Source organism: Delphinus delphis, chromosome 6 (genome assembly GCF_949987515.2).
Source record: "Delphinus delphis chromosome 6, mDelDel1.2, whole genome shotgun sequence".
Classification (NCBI taxonomy): domain Eukaryota; kingdom Metazoa; phylum Chordata; class Mammalia; order Artiodactyla; family Delphinidae; genus Delphinus; species Delphinus delphis.
This window is the reverse complement of record NC_082688.1, coordinates 4,400,355-4,420,327: the sequence shown is the minus strand read 5'-3', so window position 1 is coordinate 4,420,327 and position 19,973 is coordinate 4,400,355. Positions and strand designations below refer to the sequence as shown.

General features: G+C 53.9%; 1 protein-coding gene across 3 annotated transcripts in view; it reads left to right on the top strand.

Annotated features, from left to right (window-relative positions):
- Positions 1-19,973, top strand: part of NTNG2 (netrin G2) — a 74,846-nt gene that overhangs the window by 30,703 nt on the left and 24,170 nt on the right. For all 3 annotated transcript variants that reach the window (XM_060013907.1, XM_060013906.1, XM_060013905.1), the window contains exon 3: positions 1,161-1,804. In XM_060013907.1, the coding sequence (XP_059869890.1) occupies positions 1,161-1,804 (644 nt within the window). The remainder of the gene's footprint in view (positions 1-1,160; positions 1,805-19,973) is intronic.

Here is a 19,973-nt window from a genome sequence, read left to right as displayed (position 1 = left end):
TAGCTAGTTACTGAACAGGAGAGAAATGAGATAATGTGCTGGGCACCAGGTGGACTTCTTCCACTGCCCCTCCTGTTGCTACTAATTGTATTGTCTGAAGGGTCGAGAAGGCGTCTCTGTGTAGGAGATGTTTCAAGAGTCAAATGTCCATCCACAGATGAATGGATAAAGAAGATGTGGCACATATATACAATGGAACATTACTCAGCCATAAAAAGAAACAAAATAGAGCTATCTGTAGTGAGGTGGATGGACCTAGAGACTGTCATACAGAGTGAAGTAAGTCAGAAAGAGAGAAACAAATACCGTATGCTAACACATATGTATGGAATCTAAAAAAAATGGTGCTGAAGAACCTAGGGGAAGGGCAGGAATGAAGACGCAGACGTAGAGAATAGACTTGAGGGCACGGGGAGGGGGAAGGGGAAGCTGGGACGAAGTGAGAGGGTGGCATGCACATATATACACTACCAAATGTAAAACAGCTAGTGGGAAGCAGCCGCATAGCACAGGGAGGTCAGCTCGGCGCTTTGCAATGACCTAGAGAGGTGGGATAGGGAGGGTGGGAGGGAGGTTCAAGACGGAGGGGATATGGGGACATGTGTATGCATATGGCTGATTGACTTGGTTATACAGCAGAAACTAACACACCATTGTAAAGCCATTATACTCCAATAAAGATGACAAAAAAAGTGTGAGTAGGAATTTGGAGGCAGACAGAGAGTGGAAGGGCATGTCAAGGAGAGGGGATGCCATCTGCAAAGGCTCAGAGGCACAGACAAGGGAGGCTTGGAGGACAGGAGTGCTCAGGAGGGAGGCCAGGAACAGTGGCTCCAGATATGGTGGGAGGAGGTCAGAGTCAATGAGGTAAAGCGGTAGGGCTTTATCCTCCGGGCAGTGGGGAGCCATGGAGGGTCTCAGAGCAGTGACTAGCTCCCGCCCCTCTTGATTGTCTGAGCTTAGAGTAGGAACGAATGTTTTCTTGGGAGGCAATAGAGCTGCATGTCTTTATGGGCTTTGGAAGAGAGAGGCTTCCTGGTGCTCGGACGTCGGAGCACAGGCTCTGAGACCTCTGGGCAGACACCGGGGCTGGGCTGGGACAAGGCTCCCGGGCCCCCCAGAACAGTCAGCATCCACCCTGGTCTTCTCCCCACCCGCAGGAGAACCCCTACCTGTGCAGCAACGAGTGTGACGCCTCCAACCCGGACCTGGCTCACCCGCCCCGGCTCATGTTGGACAGGGAGGATGAGGGCCTGGCCACCTACTGGCAGAGCGTCCCCTGGAGCCGCTACCCCAGCCCGCTGGAGGCCAACATCACCCTGTCGTGGAACAAGAGCCTGGAGCTGACGGACGACGTGGTGGTGACGTTCGAGTACGGCCGGCCCACCGCCATGGTCCTGGAGAAGTCGCTGGACAACGGGCGCACGTGGCAGCCCTACCAGTTCTACGCAGAGGACTGCATGGAGGCCTTCGGCATGCCCGCCCGCCGCGCCCGCGACCTGTCGGCGTCGGGTGCCCACCGGGTGCTGTGCACGGAGGAGTACTCGCGCTGGGCCGGCTCCAAGAAGGAGAAGCACGTGCGCTTCGAGGTACGGGACCGCTTCGCCATCTTCGCCGGCCCCAACCTGCGCAACATGGACAACTTGTACACGCGGCTGGAGAGCGCCAAGGGCCTCAAGGAATTCTTCACCCTCACCGACCTGCGCATGCGGCTGCTGCGCCCGGCGCTGGGCGGCACGTATGTGCAGCGGGAGAACCTCTACAAGTACTTCTACGCCATCTCCAACATCGAGGTCATGGGCAGGTAAGGCCCGGGGGTGACCTGGTACCCAGGATGTTACCTGCTTGCCGGGATATTACCAGATACCTGGAATGTTACCTGAGGCCTAGGATGTTACGTGATACCTGGGACATTACCTGGTGTTGCATCAAAGGGGCTACCTGCGATTTTCCATGGAGGGAGGTGAATGCTGGATGCTGAATGTCCCCCGTAGGGCCCAGGCTACCTCTAGCCACAGGGCTGGGAGGTCTGGAGAGGATGGGTGGAGCTGAGCAGACCTGGGCAGTGTGGGTGGGGTTTGAGCTAAAGCCTGGTGCTCGGGAGGTACAACGTAACTGGCCACGGACTCAATGAACGGGCACTTGTGTCTGGGGGGTGCCCGAGACCGCCTTCAGGCTCCAGGATTTGCTAGAAGGACTCACAGAGCCTAGCAAAGCTGTTACACCCACAGTTGCTGTTGTTACAATGAAAGGATACAGATTACGATCAGCGACAGAGAAAGGTTCAGAGGGCAGGCTCTGGGAGAGAGCAGTGCGAGCTTCCCGTCATCCTCTCCCGGTGCAGCAACGGTGACAGCGCGTGCGGAGTAGCGCCAGCCAGGGGAGCTTGCCCGAGCCTGGGTATCCAGGGGTTTTGTTGGGAATTGGTTATGTAGGCATGGCTGACTGCCCACGTGGTTGACCTTGGGCCCCAATTCCTTGACCCACAGGTCATGCTGATACTGCATGGCCCCAGGCCGCCATCATAAATCACATCATTAGTGTCAATTATCTGGAGTGGCCCCAGGCCCCAGATAAACAAAGACTCTTGTTAGGCAGGACATTCCAATGCTCATAAACTCCTCCCAGGAGCTAGTTAAGGGCCAGACTTTTCTCTGGACTCTGTAGCCTGTGGACAACCCAACCCTGCCGAGTTAGTCCTTTACTCACAGCTTTGGAGAAGCAGATGTTTTGTGGACACTTTGGGGGGAGGCAAAGGACCATCACAGGAGGTAAAAACAGCCTTTGATTCCCAGGAACTCTGTAGATTGCAGATGATAAAATGGTCGCACGCTGTCCCAGATCATCTGTTCATTCGACAGATGACCTGCCGGTCAGTAGGGGCAAGGCCTTTAACCCCAGCCACGGATATAACACCCTGGTCTGCACTCAAGAGCGAGGCTTTGGGGTGGGGGGGCATCGCGGGTAACCAAGGGGTCAATCGTAAGGGGCAGCAGCGTGTAACACAGGAGCTCTCTAAGTGTGGTTCCTGGACTAGCAGCATTACCGTCACTTGGAAACTCGTTAGAAATGCAAATTCTCAGGCCCCGTGCCAGGCCTGCTGTACCGTAAATCCCAGGGGTGAGGCCCAGCAGTCTGTGTTTTAATAAGCTCTCTGGAGGGTTCGGATACACGCACGTTCGAGAACCGCTGCTGTGACAGTCGGAGTAGGCATTCTGGAGCCAGATGGCCTGGGGTGAATTCCCGGCTCTGCCGTCGACGGGGCTGTGAGCCTCCGGACGAGGACCTCTCCGCGCCTCAGTCTCCCCATCCGTAGAACAGGGATGATAACGAACATGCTTGTCTCATTGCATCGTGGTAAGCTAATTGAGTTAGAGTTCGAGCTGATGAGATACTCAGAACTACTGTGAGCTTGTGTTTAGTACATCGCAGTTTACAGGACTGTGGGTTAGCACGTCACACATGCTAAAAAAGTGTTTATTGAATAAAATACATAGTGTTCAAAATAATGGCGTCCGAGAGCTGGGGCAGGTTGAGGAAGGACCAAGTTGAGACCCAAGGTTGGGTTGGGGCACAATTAGGGCCAGGAGCATGGCTTAGGCCAGTTTGGGCAGGGGCTGTACCAGAACCCAGCTGGGACAACATACCTTGGGCAGCTTTCCACGACAGGCTCTGCAGACTGCCCGAGTATATAATTACTGATGAGTGCAAAACCCAGTTTGCTGCATGGTGTGTATAGTATAATCCCATTTTTGTAAAATATGTAATATGCCCGCACACATGATTTCTCTGTTGACGTTGACATTGGAAAGAAGCCCTTTCGGGCCCGGGAGCATCGTGGATGTGGGAAAAGGCTAGAAGCTGGTGTACTAACGTCTCACTGTGGTCACACCTGCGGAGTAGGGGTGGGCAGGGGCGGTGTGGGGTTTTGGTTTTCTGCTGTGTCTGCATTTTATTTTCCTTTGACTCTGTGGATTCCAGGTGGGCCAAGGCAAAGGCAAGCGATTCATGAGGTGGGGTCAGTTCAAGGCCAGCAGGTGGCAGTGAGGCAGGTGCACAGGCAGGGGCCTGTGGTTCTGACACCCGTGACTCCTAGCCCACCCGCACTTGGGGCAGGCTATTTTATTTATTTTTTATTTTTTAATTTTTTATTTTTTTTTGCGGTACGCGGGCCTCTCACTGTTGTGGCCTCTCCCGTTGCGGAGCACGGGCTCCGGACGCGCAGGCTCAGCGGCCATGGCTCACGGGCCCAGCCGCTCCGCGGCATGTGGGACCTTCCCAGACCAGGGCACGAACCTGCGTCCCCTGCATCGGCAGGCAGACTCTCAACCACTGCGCCACCAGGGAAGCCCAGGGGGCAGGCTATTTTAAACCAGGAGTGGTCTGGAGACCGCCTGATATGTGGCAGCTGTTGCGGTAGCGGGGAGTCAAGGATCAATGTCCTGCTCCTGTTTCTTAGATCTGTGTGCAGGCTTTGGGCCGTGGGCCATCTTGGTGACCTCTGCCAGCCCTGGGGATGCGATGGTCTGGTTCTCTTAAGACCCTGCCATCCACTGACCCAACAGCTTAGCAGTCCAGAGGTAGGAACAAGATCCCCACCCCTTCTGGGGGCTGTGGCCCCTTTTCTGACCTCCTTGGGCTGCTATGGGGGTGTCCCTCATCTTCAGGAGTCTAATCAAGGGCCCGCCTGCCCCTTCGTTAGGCGGCTCGTGCAGGGTCCTAAGGTCCAGGCCGGCTGCAGGGTCTGCACTGGATGGTGACAGCCAGGACCTGTAGTGCCCCTTACACCTCAGCCAGGGGTGAAGGTCATTTTTCTCTTAGGAGGGACTCTGAGATGCAGAAGTGGGGCAGATCGTATTTGGGAAGGGACAGAGGGACAGGTGGGGGGCAGGAAAGAGTCTCAGCTTTTCAGCCTCATCTAGATCAAGAGGGCTGTTCTGGTGCCAGGTGACCTGGGGGTCAGGTGAGCTGGGTTCCAGCCCCGCCCCTCTGCTCCCCTCTCTGGACTTCAGTTTCCTGTCTGAGGCCTGGGGCTGCCTGGAGCCCGTGCCTCCCTGGCAACGTGGCAGGGCGGTCCCTGCCCGGCAGCTCCCAGCTCCCGCTGGCACCCAGCCTCTGTGGGTGGTGGGGATTAGCTGTAGTGGTGGTGAAAGCACGCGATCAATTCACAGATAAAGTAAGTACTCTTCAGGCGGCTGGTTGGCAGGAAAGTGGCAGCTTGGCTAATCGATTAATTAGATCTGGTCAGATGCTTCAGCAACGGGCTGTGACTTCCTCTACTTTTCCTTTTTAAATTCCAGGTGGGAAAGTCCAGCTGTGCCTGGAAGCCAGAGAGGCCAGAGAGGCAGGATGGGGTGGCAAAGGTGCCCGTGGGCCCACCCAGAGGATGCCCTTGGTAGTGACCTGAGGATCCCCGCGCTCTCGGGTGCTGGGATTTCAGACTGAACCTGTTCTGGTATTTGCTCAGAATTTCATGACCCAGAGTTACACGGTGCCTCCCCCTGTGGCCTGCTAACAATAGTAGCTGATACTTACTGAGTGTTTGCTATGGGCTCCTTTCCTGTTGAGCAGTGAGCTCAGGGCTCACATGCATCTTAGTTAATCAATAGTCATTCACTTCCCACAAGGTTATTAAATCTCTAAGACCCCACAAGCTGGAGCATTGAGCAAGCCGGACCTGATCTCCGCCCCATAGAGCCTTTCCCACAGGGACGACATTCCCCTCCACCTCGTGTTTTTAGATAAGGAGGCCGAGGTCAGGGGACATAAGTAGATCACACAGCAAAACTGACCACCAAACAGTCAAGGTCCAACCCTAGTGTGCCCAAGCTCAAGTCCATCTCTCTATGGAATCTAAAGGTCTTTGATACCATGGATGCTTCCAGCCCTGTCCCTCATGTCAGCTATTTCCAGCCAGCAAGCACCTGGCTCTGGGGGAGGAGGATGGAGCAGATGGAGAAGCCCAGGCCCCTGGGGGTGAGAACCTGGTACAAATCAGGGGGTGAGAGGAAGAAGGAGAGCAAACCGCAGCCCCACAGGGCAGCGGTGCAGGGAGCAAAGTAGCTTCCAGCACCTGGAGGTCCCGGCCCACCACCGGCCTCCCCTCCCTTCAAGACCAGGCAAAACAGCTTTGCCAGTCCTGCTTACTCTGGGTCTGAGATAAAGAGAAGAGGGGGTCCCGCCCATTAAGTTGCTCCCATTCCTGGAAGGCTGGGAAGGGGCGGGAGCGATTTTCTCCTTCCACACACAGGGAAACTCAGGTGTGGGCTGGGAGAGCGGCTGGCTTTAACTGGGCAAGTCCAGGGCGGCACCGGATTTGAGGAGGAATGAGACGGTGCTTGGAGAAGAGACAAGGCCCCCACCTGCACCCCCAACACAGTGGTCAAGGGCAGCCAGGCCCACATCCAACCAGCTTCATACAGGAGAGCATTTTACTTTATTTATTTATTTTTTAAATATTTATTTATTTTATTTTTGGCCGCGTCGGGTCTTAGTTGCGGCACATGGGGTCCTTCGTTGCCGCATGCGGGATCTGGCATGCGGGATCTTCCGTTGCAGCGCGTGGGCTTCTCTCTAGTTGCGGCATGCAGACTTGGTTGCCCCACGGCATGTGGGATCTTAGTTCCCCAATCAGGGTTCAAAGCCCCGTCCCCTGCATTGGAAGGTGGATTCTTAACCACTGGACCGCCAGGGAAATCCTCAGGAGGGCATTTTAAAACAACGGGCTCCCCAGCCCCACTGCTAAGAGCTCTGGATCCCATAAGTTTGGGGCGAGGTCCAGAAGAGATTCTTTACAAATCTCCGCAAGGGAGTGGAGAGTTGGGAACCCCCAGGTAGAAGCTGGCATCATTAGACCAACCAGGGTTTGAATCCTGCCTCCATCACTGATTAGCTGGATCACCTTAACCTGTCTAAGCCTCAGTTTTCCCGTCTGCAAAATGGAGATATGATAACGACCTCACCAGCTTGGGGTGAGGCTTCAGTGAAACGATATATTTGAAGAGCTTACCCTAGTGTCCCATTCCTCTGGCTAGGTGGCCGGAGAGGTCAGGGAGAGAGGCAGACCAGATGTTGCCGCATCTTCTGATGTTGTGAGAGAAGGCACACAGCAGATATATATGTGAAATCACTTGCTTTTTGAAATACTGGCAGCTACTGAAAATCCTGTGCAGGTAAAACAAAACACACCTGCAACCCAAGGCAGCTCACAAGCTGTCAGTGTGCCCCCTCTGCTCTGAGACCTGCCTGTCTTCTCACAGCGGTGACAGCATAGCCGCTACACTCACAGTATTCTGCAGACCTCTGGCAGGGCGGGCACCTGGGATCTGGACAAACTCCGGGTAAACAGCCTGCTGACTCTGGGTCTGGGGCAGAGGGAAGGGGAAATGGTCATCCTATTCTCACCCTCAGGCCCTGCCCCAGGGCAAAGTCCTCCACCCAGAAAACTCTTGGAGGCTCCAGGGAACCAGTCCAGCTGGGCCTTAGCCAGCCAAGGACAGGAAAGGAAGAGTGAGTTCCCCGTTCTTGGAGGTATTCAAGCCAAGCAGGGTGGTGTTGGTGGGAGATGACGGAGAGAGGTCCCATGCGTCAGATGAAGGTCCTGTGCACCTCATCTGTACACCATTGATTAAGGGAACAGGAACTATAGATACCATTTTAAAAGTTGGTAGGTGTGAGAATCCACTGGCTGTCCCAGATGCTGCTGGGGTCTGGCTTCTCATCCAAGGCCCTGGGCCAGCCGGCACCCGCCTGGTTTTCTCCTCCCTTGACCCCCTGCCCCTTTCTTGCCTTCTTGTCTTCTTCCATAAACGTCCTGCCGTATTGATCACCCAGTAACTAAAGATAGACGGAACTTAGGACAAGAATAGAAAACGCAGGAGGGAAGCAGGCTTTGTGCGTGTGTGTGTGTGTGTGTGTGTGTGTGTGTGTGTGTGTGTGTGTGTGTGTATGTGGAGGGGAGGGGGAGGGGGAGGGGATCAGAGAGAGCAGAGGCCTTTGCACTTACTGCACGGACTTGCCCCGCCCTCTGTCTAATCTCTTCCGTTGCTGATCCCCAGGGAACATGGGTGAGAAGGGAAGCGTGTGATTTTTATTCTGCCTGCACTGACCCTTGTAGCTCTGTGACCCCCACCTGGGGTTGGGGGGTGGGGCTCCCCCCTTCAGGAACATTAGCTGTCATTGCCGAGCAGTTCTTACGGGCCATATGGTATTCTAAGTCCCGTTTGTGTGTTTCCTCATTGAGTCCTGCCCCTTGAGGGTCCTTGTCCCCAGTATGCAGATGAGGAAACTGAGGCTTGGAGGTTAAGAAATAGATGGAGGTGCCCCCTTAGGATCACTACCGTCAGAAAAACAGAAAACAACGAGTGTTGGCAAGGATGTGGACAAATACAAACCCACGTGCACTATTGGTAGGAATGTAAAATGGCGCAGTGGCTGTGGAAAACAGTGTTTTGGTTCCTCAAAAAATTAAACATAGAATTCCCATATGATCCAGCAGTTCCACTCCGGGTTATACACCCAAAAGAACTGAAAGCAGAGACTTGAATAGATATTTGTGCACCCATGTTCCTAGCAGCATTACTTGCATAGTGGAAAGGTGGAAATAACCCAAGTGTCCATCAACTGATGATGGAGTAACAAAATGTGGTCTCTACATACCATGGAATATTATTCAGCCTTGAAAAGGAAGGAAATCCTGACACCTGCTACAACATGGATGATATAAACCAGACACAGAAGGACAAATACTGTGTGAGTCCACATAGGTAAGGCACCAGGAATAGGCAAGTTCATAGAGATGGAAAATAGGATAAGGTTGCCAGGGGCTGGAGGGAGGGGGGAATGGAGAGTTACTTAGAGGGTATAAAGTTTCTGTTTGGGGTGATGTAAGTGTTCTGGAAAGGATTTTTTTTTTTTAACGGATCAAAATCATTTATTTATTTAAACATCTTTATTGGGGTATAATTGCTTTACAATGGTGTGTTGGTTTCTGCTCTATAACAGAGTGAATCAGTTATGCATATACATATGTTCCCATATCTCTTCCCTCTTGCGTCTCCCTCCCTCCCACCCTCCCTATCCCACCCCTCTAGGTGGTCACAAAGCACCGAGCTGATCTCCCCGTGCTATGCGGCTGCTTCCCACTAGCTATCTATTTTATGTTTGGTAGTGTATATATGTCCATGCCGCTCTCTCACTTTGTCACAGCTCACCCTTCCCCCTCCCCATGAAAAAGGATATCTTTTAAAGGTAATTGCATTTATTTGTTTGTTTGTTAATTTTATTTTATTTTTGGCTGTGCTGCACAGCTTGCAGGATCTTAGTTCCCCGACTAGGGATTGACCCCTGGCCACGGTGGTGAAAGCACTGAGTCCTAACCACTAGACCACCAGGGAAGTCCCTAGAAAAGGATATTGATGGTAGTTGCACAATAACGTGAATGTACTTAATGTCACTGAACTATCCACTTTAAAATGGCAAAATAGTAAGTTTTATGTTATGTATATTTTAACACACACACACACACACACACACACACACACATACACACACACACACACACACACACACAAGAGAAAAAGAAATAGGTGGATGGCTTCCATGTCAGACTGTCCAGGTGCAAATCCTGGCTCAGGTGTGACCCAGGGCAAGTTTCTTAACTTGTCTGTGGCTCCTTTCCCACCTCCATAAAATGGAGATAATAACCATGGAGTTTGTTTGTTTGTTTCATTTTTAGCTGCATTGGGTCTTCGTTGCTGTGCACGGGCTTTCTCTAGTTGCGGCGAGCAGGGGCTACTCTTCGTTGTGGTGTGCAGGCTTCTCACTGCAGTGGCTTCTCTTGCTGCGGAGCACGGGCTCTAGGCGCACGGGCTTCAGTAGTTGTGGCATGCAGGCTCAGTAGTTGTGGCTCACGGGCTCTAGAGCACAGACTCAGTAGCTGTGGCTCACGAGCTTAGCTGCTCCACGGCACGTGGGATCTTCCCGGACCAGGGCTCGAACCCACGTCCCCTGCATTGGCAAGTGCATTCTCAACCACTGCACCACCAGGGAAGTCCCATAACCATGGAGTTTAAATCAGACAACCCGTGAAGAGGCTCAGAGCCGTGGCCAGGCCGTGGTAAACATGCAGTAAGTGCTAGGGTCACCACTGTGTCAATAAAACACCAGGATCCCAGGGAGTGATCAGCCTGGAGTTCCTTCTACGGGGCCCGTGCTTTCAGGAGAGTGGGCCTTAATGGTCCTGGACTCCCGGAAATACATGCTAAGCATCGTGTGGGTGTGAGGTCGGCCCAAGTGAGGGCCTTCGTTTTCATTCCATTGCCAAAGGGGTCCGTGATCCCCAAACGTTTGGAGAGTCAGTTTCGTGTTCTATTTTTTATTTTTTCAACCCAACATGTATGTTCCCAGCTCATTAAGGACAGAGATTTTGTTAGGCGCAGTTTACACCCTTTAACCGAACCTGCCAATCTTCCTGAACCACCCCCTCCCACCAAAGATGGGACACGCACCATACTGTCGTCTGCTGAGGACTGGGGCGGGGGCAGAGCTGTGCTGAGGATATGGGGGGGTGTCCACTGCCAAGTGTGGCAGGGGGACCCATGGGGCATTTGTCCAGGCTCCTTTGGGTACCTCTGGGCTGCTCACCTACCAGGTGTGGCCCCAGCCCTGGTGGGAGGGGGCAGCAGGGGGGTCCTGGGTTTGGCTGGGGTCTCAGAAGATATGGGGTCCCAGTGGGTGAGTTAGGGATGGAATCCCTGACAGTAATGCCTTCCAACAGTGCTGGGGAGAACGAGCGCCCCCCTTTCTCTCGCTGAGTGGGGAGGATTTCCTTCTGAGAGTTTTGTCACTGTCGTATTAATTCACTCAATGGATATTTTTAAAGGGCACTTGTATTAGTTAGTCTCCTAGGGCTGCCATCACCAAGTACCACAGATCAGGTGGGCTTAAAACAACAGAAATGTATTGCCTTACAGTTCTGGGGGCTTGAAGTCTGAAATCAAGGTGGTGGCAGGGCCATGCTCTTTCCAAAACCTGTCAGGGAGAATCCGTTCTCCGAGCTGCTGGGGGAAGCCAGCATCTTTGGCATCCCCTGGCTGTAGATGCGTCATCCCATGCCTTCGTCTGTCTTCTCGTGGCCGTCTTCTCTCTGTGCCTCTGTCTCGATAGAGTGTTCTCCCCATATCTCTTCTTCTTAGAAGGACAGCAGTCGTACTGGACTCAGGGCTCACCCTACTCCAGTATCACTTCATCTTAATTTATATCTTTTTTTTTTTTTTTTTTTTTGCGGTACGCAGGCCTCTCACTGCCGTGGCCTCTCCCGTTGCGGAGCACAGGCTCCGGACGCGCAGGCTCAGCGGCCATGGCTCACGGGCCCAGCCGCTCCGCGGCACGCGGCATCCTCCCGGACCGGGGCACGAACCCGTGTCCCCTCTATCAGCAGGCGGACTCTCAACCACTGCGCCACCAGGGAAGCCCCTTAATTTATATCCTAATCACATCTGCAAAGACCCTGTTTCCATATCAGGTCACAGTCACAGGCACCAGGATAGATAGAACTTCAATCTATCTTTTTGGGGGACACAATTCGATCCATAACAGGTACCTACTGTGTGTCCAGCACAGCCAGGTGCTTCAGATCCAAGAGCCCCACGGGGCTTACGGTCTAGTAGGGAGATGGGAATAAACAAAACAAACCACCACAGGTGACTCAAGGTGCTGGGAAGGTGACAAACCGAGGGGGCTACAGGGAGGGTGGCTGGGAGGGGCGACCTGACACCAGGCCCCAGGTGGTGGGGCAAGCCCCCCGAGGAAGAAGCTTTGCAGGCGGAAGGGGGAGCCAGAGCAGGCGGAGGTGCGTTTCCGGCAGGGGAACCGCAGGTGCAAAGGCCCTGCCTTCAACTCACGGGTGATGCCTTCTAAGAGCTTAATATGACGTGGCTAGAGTGTGTGAGCGCCGTGAGAGCAGAGGGGACAGGGCCAGGTGGTGCTAGCCCTGCAGCCTCGGGAGGGAGTTGGTTTTGTTCTAAGTTCAGGGAAAGCCATTGCAGGATTTTAGACGGGGAGGTCACGCTCTCTGATTTCTGATGCTTGGCCGGCCGCTTGAGTTGGGAGGGGCAGTTGGAGGGAGACCAGGCAGTTTCCGCCAAGACAAAGCACAGCCTGGACTGGGTTCTGGAGATGGGAGCCGAGGGCTGCCTGGGGATGGAGTTGACCGAGTGGCTGGTAGGAGGCATCCAGGGGAGCCCCGGGTTCTGGCTGGAGACCCTGGGTGGATGGAGATTGTACCTAGTGAAGTGGGGACAGCCGGGGGAGGAAGAAGTTTCTGGAAGAAATTTTTGAATATGTTTACATTTTGTTTTGTATATTATCATCCAGTAAAATTGACCTTTGGGGGTGCAGTTCTATGAATTTTAACCCACGTAGATTCATAGGACCACCAGCACAATCAAGACACAGAACAGTCCATCTCCCCAGAGAGCTCCCTCGAGCTGCCCCCTTGTAGCCACACCCTCCTCTCCCGCCCCCCCCACCCCCACCCCGTCCTCAGCAAACACTGATCTCTGTCACTACAGCTTTGTCTGTTTGAAAACGTCTTGTAAATGGAGTCGCACAGCATGTGAGAGGCTTCCTTCGCTCAGCACAGGGCCCTCAAGGTGCTTGTGTTGTTGCCATCAAGCATGGTCCTTTTTATTGCCGGGGAGCATCCTGCCCCCAGCACTGCAGTTCCGTCCATTGTTGCAGGAAGGGGGACCCCTTCCAGGGCCCAAGTGGGCTCTTGTCTAACACTTGGCAATGAATCGTCCGAGGAGACGCACGTGCTGACAAAGCAGGAGACTTTATTGGGAAGGGGCGCCCGGACGGAGAGCAGCAGAGTAAGGGAGCCCAGGAGACCTGCTCTGCCACGTGACTCGCAGACTCGGGGTTTATGGTGATGAGGTGAGTTTCCGGGTTGTATCTGGCCAATCATCTTGCTTCACCCATATTTTTTCTGACTCAGGGTCCTTCCTGGTGGCGCGCGCATCTCTCAGCCAAGATGGATTCCAGCGCGAGGGTTTCTGGGAGGTTGGTAGGACATATTATGGGCTGGCGTCTCCTTCCCCTTTTGGGCCCCTCCCAAATTCTTCTGGCTAGTTTTTGGCGGCAGCACCGGGTTCCTTATCGGGACCTCCTGTTGTGAGACAACTCAGGGAAGCGGTCATCGTCATGCCGGGCCAAGGTGAGCGGTTTCAATCAACGGTTCCCTAACACATTCGCTCAGAGAAGGGAATTTCAGTTGCTTCCAGTTTGGGGCAGCTATGAATAGAGCAGCTCTGAAAATTCGTGTAAAGGTTTGGGTATGAACATAAGCTTTCATTTCTCTTGAGTGAATCCCCGGGTGTGGGATTGTAGGGTCATATGATAAATGTGTGTTTAACTTTATAAGAAACTGCAGAACGGTTTTCCCAAGTGGCTGTGACCCCAGAGGAAGAGTTCTGGTTTTTTTAAATTTTATTTTATTTATTATTATTATTTTTTTGCGGTACGTGGGCCTCTCAGTGTTGTGGCCTCTCCCGTTGTGGAGCACAGGCTCCGGACGCGCAGGCTCAGCGGCCATGGCTCACGGGCCCAGCCGCTCCGCGGCACGTGGGATCCTTCCGGACCGGGGCACGAACCCGCGTCCCCTGCGTCGGCAGGCGTACTCTCAACCACTGCGCCACCAGGGAAGCCCCAGAGTTCTGTTTTGACCTGTTGCTGTGAGGTGCCCTTGAGGCATGGGAGCATTTGGACGTCCAAGTCTGAAGGGCAGGCAACCCAGTCCTGGGCTTAGAGATGACCCCCGACGCCATGGGAGCGTGTGAGGCTCTGAGAACAAGGAGGAAGGTGAGGGCTGGCCTGGGATGGAGCCCTGGGAAGTTGGACGGTGAAGGCAGCACATGGAGGGCAAGGAGCCATAGAGGGGAGAAAATCGGGAAGGATGGTGCCCCAAAGCCCAGCGGGTGGAGCATGTCCAGGGGGCATGGGCATCAGTGTCCAGTGCCACTGAGGGGTCCAGACAGAGGACGGCCAGGTGGGTCCGTGGACTTAGCAACGTGGAGGTCAAAGGTGACCTTGGGAGGGCAGATTTGGGGGAGTCGGGGACAAAGCCCATCTTGGGTGGATTCCAGGGTGAATGCAGAAGATTTTAAAAGGATGAATGAGGGGTAAAAAAACCAAACGTGGTGTCGATAAGGCTTTCCAGAGGTTTGATCATGAGAGGGAGCAGGGAAATGGAGTACAAGCTGGTGGGGAGTTTGAGGGAAGGAAAGGGTTCTTCCTGAAAAGAGGGAGGGACCGCAGCACCCTGGGGTTCTGGTGATGATGCAGAGAAAACAGAAAGGAACAGCAGGGGAAACTGCTGGAGAAAGCCATCAGCGAGGGGCAGAGGGCCTGAGAGGATGGGGGTGGGGTGGGGGGGGCGGGCTTCCATGATGTACAAGGAGAGGAGAACAGGTGCGGGCTGACAGACAATATTTCGGCCAGAAACCCCGCATCTTACACTTCTAAAGACCCCATATCGTCCCGGCAACCGAAGGCAGCCATCCTCGGGGCTCCGAGGTCTCTTTGTACTGAGTCGATAGTGGCACATCTTGGTGTCAAAGAGAAGACTGCGTTTGAATTCAGACTCTTTCATTTGCTAGTTTATGGTCCAGAGCAAGTCTCTTCAATTTTCCCGAGCCTCAGTTTCCCCATCTGTGAAATGGGATCCTACTGTTTGGAGGACTGTCTGAGCACTTGTAGGTCAGCTCAAGGCCTGACGTGCAGTAGGTGCTTGCGAAATGGGAGCCCTTGTTATTTGCAAGGAGTCAGTATTTAGTTACCTGAACAAAACCCCATTTCCACGGGTGCATGGCTCACCTGGGGGACCCTCTCCAGCCAAGTTGAATCCCTGGATCTCCGCTCCTGTCTGGCTCTCTGCCCCGCCCCCAGCTTGGGGATTGGAGGGACCTTATTAGCTGTAACTGAGGCTAATGAGGCATGGGCAGGACAGACAGGGCTGGAGTGGGGGCTCCTGCCCTGGCTGGGCCGCTTCTCTACCCCACAACAGGGGGAGCCCAGAGTGGGTCATTTTGAAGGCTTGCTGGCACGCTGCCCCTATCAAGCATGTTTTATTTATTTATTTTTAATTAATTTATTTATTTGGTCACGTCGGGTCTTAGTCGCGGCACGCGGGATCTTCATTGCGGCATGCGGAATATAGTTCCCTGACCAGGGATTGAACCCGGGCCCCCTGCATTGGGAGCACGGAGTCTTAACCACTGGACCACCAGGGAAGTCCCTCAGCACGTTTTAGATTTACAGGTGCTCCCTTATATGTACACACGTACCTGCCCCACCTGCACGCGTGAATCCACTTCCACAAGCAGCGGTCACACACACACATCACACACTCCACCGCCTTCACGCAGCCCAGGGCACAGAGGCTGACCCGCAGGACGAGCCGAGCCTTCTGCAGAAGCCCAGGGTCGACGAGGGGCCTCGTCTGGGCTGCCCTGGCCTCGGGGAGTCCGGGTGCCTCTCCCCCATTTGGAGTTGCCTCTTTCCACTCTGTGGGGAAATGCCCACCTCTGGATTCCTTTTTTTAAAATATCTTTTTTTAAATTGAAGTATAGTCGATTTGCAATGTTGTGTTAATTTCTGGTGTACAGCAAAGTGACTCAGTTATACATATATATATATATATATATATATACATTCTTTTTTATATATTCTTTCCCATTATAGTTTAATCATAGGATAACTATATCGTATCGAATATAGTTCCTTGTGCTATACAGGAGGGCCTTGTTGTTTATCCATTCTATATATAAAAGCTTACATCTGCTGACCCCAACCTCTCACTCCACCCCTCCCCCAACCCTCTCCCCCTTGGCAACCACAAGTCTGTTCTGTACGTCTGTGAATCTGTTTCTGTTTCATAGTTAGGTTCATTTGTGTCATGTTTTAGATTCCACATATAAGTGATATCACATAGTATTTGTCTTTCTCTGTCTGACTTACTTCCCTTAGTATGACAATCTCTAGGTCCATCCGTGTTGCTGCAAATGGCATTATTTCATTCTTTTTTACGGCTGAGTAGTTTTCCATTGTATGTACGCACCACATCTTCTTTACCCATTCCTCTGTCAATAGACATTTACGTTGTTCCGTGTCTTGGCTATTGTGAATAGTGCTGCTATGAACATAGGGGCGCGTGTAGCTTTTTGAATTAGAGTTTCGTCTGGATATATACCCAGCAGTTCGATTGCTGGATCATATGGTAATTCTGTTTTTAGTTTCTGAGGAACCTCCATACTGTTCTCCATAGTAGCAGCACCAACTTACATTCCCACCAACAGTGTAGGGGGGGTTCCATTTTCTCCACACCTTCTCCAGCATTTGTTATTTGCAGACTTTTTCATGATGGCCATTCTGACCGGTGTGACCACCTCTGGATTCCTACCCACCTCTCCCATCCCACTCTGTCAGCCTGAGCAGTTTCCTACATGGACCCCATCACTACCCCTGCCCCACGGAGAGGGGCATCAGGATTTTGTTTGGGGAGGGGACTGGGCTTGCCCCCTTCAGCCTTGCCCCTTCCACGTGAAGGTTTTTCCCCAAACCCAAACCCAGTCACGTCACTGCCCTGAACAACACCCTTCAGTGGCTTCCCATTGACCTTAGAAACTCCGTTCCCGTGGACCACACATCCTTCCTCTCGCCTCGCTGGGCAGCCTGGGCCCTGAGTCCTCACAGGCCAGCCCCCCGCCCGGAGCTGGGGCCCTCTGACTCGCCTCAGGGCTGCTCCTCCTGCCTGCAGCACAACGCACCCCGTCCGCCCCTCCTGTCTGGCAAACGCCTCATTCCTCAGGGCTTGGCTCGCAGGGCGCCTCTCCGGGGTCCCCGCAGGCTGGAGATCCGGGCGGCCAGCCCTTGCCTCCCCTCCTCTGGCCGTCAAAGAGCACAGCAATCCCACTGCATTGTCACAGGTGCGTGGCTGCACGCACACTCCTGTACCCAGCCGCGCTCCCCCTTCCCCACCCTGGGCTCTGAGCTGTGAGAGGACAGGGTCTGGGTCTGTGCTCTTGACCCTGTGAGGCCACAGCACTGAGAACCAGGCAGGAATGCTGTGCATTCGTTGAAATGATTCGCTCATTCGTTCATGAACAAATGGGTCTTAATATTCGTAACTCTTTCGGAGGAGAAGGGGTCTGGAATCCGGGAGCCAGGAGGTGGGTAGACAAAACCAACGGGCTGGCCCTCCACCATCACGCCCAGCACGCCTCACATTTCCCCCCTCTCCCCCCGACCCAGGCCTGGCCCTTCCCTCCAGGGTGTTGAGCCCTCCCACAGGGGAGGAGGTGAGCTTGGTTTAGTCAACCAGCCTGGTCATACCCACCGTGTCTCCCCCAAGCCACACGCCCGAGCCCCCCAGCACCCCTCCATCAGCCTCTCTCCTGTTGGCTGGGAAGCTGCCTCTGGCTTCATAATGGGTAATAGGATTTATCAATAGACTGGAGGAGGTGATGTATGTTAAAGTACTTAATATAAAAGGACTTCGCACAGAAGCCCAAATCTGATTTGGCGATGAACTCAGCTGCCAGCCTGACTGCGTTCCAGGAGATGCAGCAGCTGGCGTTCATCCACGTGACCCTGAGAGAGCCAGGTCACGCCAGGTGGCCGAGGCCTTGCACACCCGCGGCTCGGCTTTCAGTGTCCCCTCTTCTCGGGGTCTCAGGGCTTGACTTGAAGCCTTTTGACCCAGACGGTTCAGATTCTCCAGCATCCAGGAGCCCTCTTTCCACTAGTACCCTAGCCCTGCCCCCATTCCACTAATTAGCTATGAGTCCAATATTTTATAGGCTTCCCTTAGCGAGATCCCCAGCTATGGCCTTCTCATTGCTGGTCACCTCTTGATCCAGCCTCTCTGGGATCAGGAGAGGTTCTCCTGACCATTGCTTGCTTCCTTGAAGGCTGCCAATCTCTCCACGCTGCTGTGTACCAGCCAAAGACACGGTCTCTCCCTTAATCCCCCAAAGAAGATCTAACACCCCCAGGCCACGGTGATCCTTCGCACGTGGACTCACAGGCTGGGGCGAGCCCAGGAGAATGATCACGTACAAAGAGAACACTTCAAAGGATGGCCATTAGCCAGCACTGACCCGGAGACCCAGCCATTGGCCGTGGCCACCGGCTGCCTGGGAGGGGCAGCCCCTGGACCACCTCTGTCGTGAGCCCCCAGCCCCCTCTCATGACTGCATCCTTCCTCCCTGGAGTCCAGGCCTCCAGCCCCAGATGCATGAGCCCCTCCACAAGGGAAGTGCCCTTCTCGAGGTCAGCCTTCTCCCTCATGTGTCCACCCTCACGTGCTGGCATCTCCAGGCCAGCATAGGCTCGGGGTTCGCTTCCCTATAAACCCAGCAGCCCACTGAACTGTTTTTCCCCAAACAAAAGAACAGTCTTTCCCCAGAAATAAATGCTCTCTCTGACAAGAGAAATGGGAAGGCGCTGCTGGAGGCTTTCAAATAGAAACTTGTTTCAAGCGACTCTGACCTTCAAGGTGTCAGAAATACACCCGTCCGCTCCCAGAAGGCTGCACACGCAATGCTGTTTGGACAAGTGGTGAAAGAAGTGGGGGAGACGCCAGGAAGAGGCGATCAATTACCAAGACCGCCTGGGGTCCTGGGCTCTCCCGAGCGCCCCACCTGTGCTCACCGAGGGGTCCCTGTGACTGCCCTGAAATCCTGGCAAGTTTGACCATTGAGGGGAACCAGCCCCGGCCCCCTCCTCCCTGCCCGGCTCCGGCACCCGGCTCTCTCGCTCGCCTAAACTTACCACTTCCCCATCTTTCCCCCAGGAGCCGATGACATCACTCTTTCCGGCAGCCAGGAGTTGACCTACATTCCTCCACCCTCCTGTCTGGGAGGCGCTCCAAACACCCCGCTTCTCTCACCCTGAGGAGGGGAGGGCCCGGCTCACGATTTTGATTTTCGTGGCGCACTGGTGCCAGGCCCGTGTCCAGATGGCACTCCCGCCGGCAGGGCCCAGGCGCTGCCCGCCCCTCCCTGCGGGGCAGGGCACGCTGGCGCCTGGTACGGGCTGGTGCCCCTGCCGTCCGACGACTGCTTCGTGCTTCGCGCGGCTGTCAGGCCCCCGGCCGGGCCCGGCAGGTGGACAGGAGGGGGTGAAGTCAGCGTGTCAGTCTCCTCCTGGCAGGAGCAGGGCACATTTCCCTGAGAACTCGGGTTGTCTGGGGTGGCCTTCCCGTGCAGGTGAGGCTCAGTCCTGCCTCCGTCATGGTCCCCTGGGGCTCGTTAGGGACTCATCAACTAGAGAAAAAGAAACTTAGCGACTTAGAGGAGAAGGCAGCCCAGCCAGCTTCTGATGGGTGGGTGGGGACACCCAGGCCAGGCCTTGAGAGGGGTCAGGGGTCGGGCCAGAGGGCCATGGCTCACCATGTGCCTGAGCAGGGGTGACAGGTAGGGCTGCCGGGTAAATCGCAGGATACCAGCTAAATCCGAATTTCCGGTGAGCCACAAACAATGTTTTTAGTGTAAGCGTGTGTCCCAGATATTTCATGGGACATACAGGCAAACCTTGTTTTATTGCTCTCACTTTATTGAACTTCGCAGATAATGTGTTTTTTTATAAATTGAAGGTTTGTGGCAATGCTGTATCGAGCAAGTCTGTCGGTGCTGTTTTTCCAACAGCGTTTGCTCAGTTCAGGTCTCTGTGTCGCATGTTGGTAATTCTCGCACTACTTCAAACTTTCTTTCATTATTATTACATTGGTTGTGGTGAACAGTGATCTGTGATGTTACTGCTGCAACTCACCAAAGGCTCAGTTGATGGTTAACATTTTTCGCAATATAATATTTTTTTAGTCAAGGTAGGTACATTTTTTTAGACATAATACTATTGCACACTTAATAGACTACAGTATAGTGTAAACGTAACTTTTATATGCACTGGAAAAC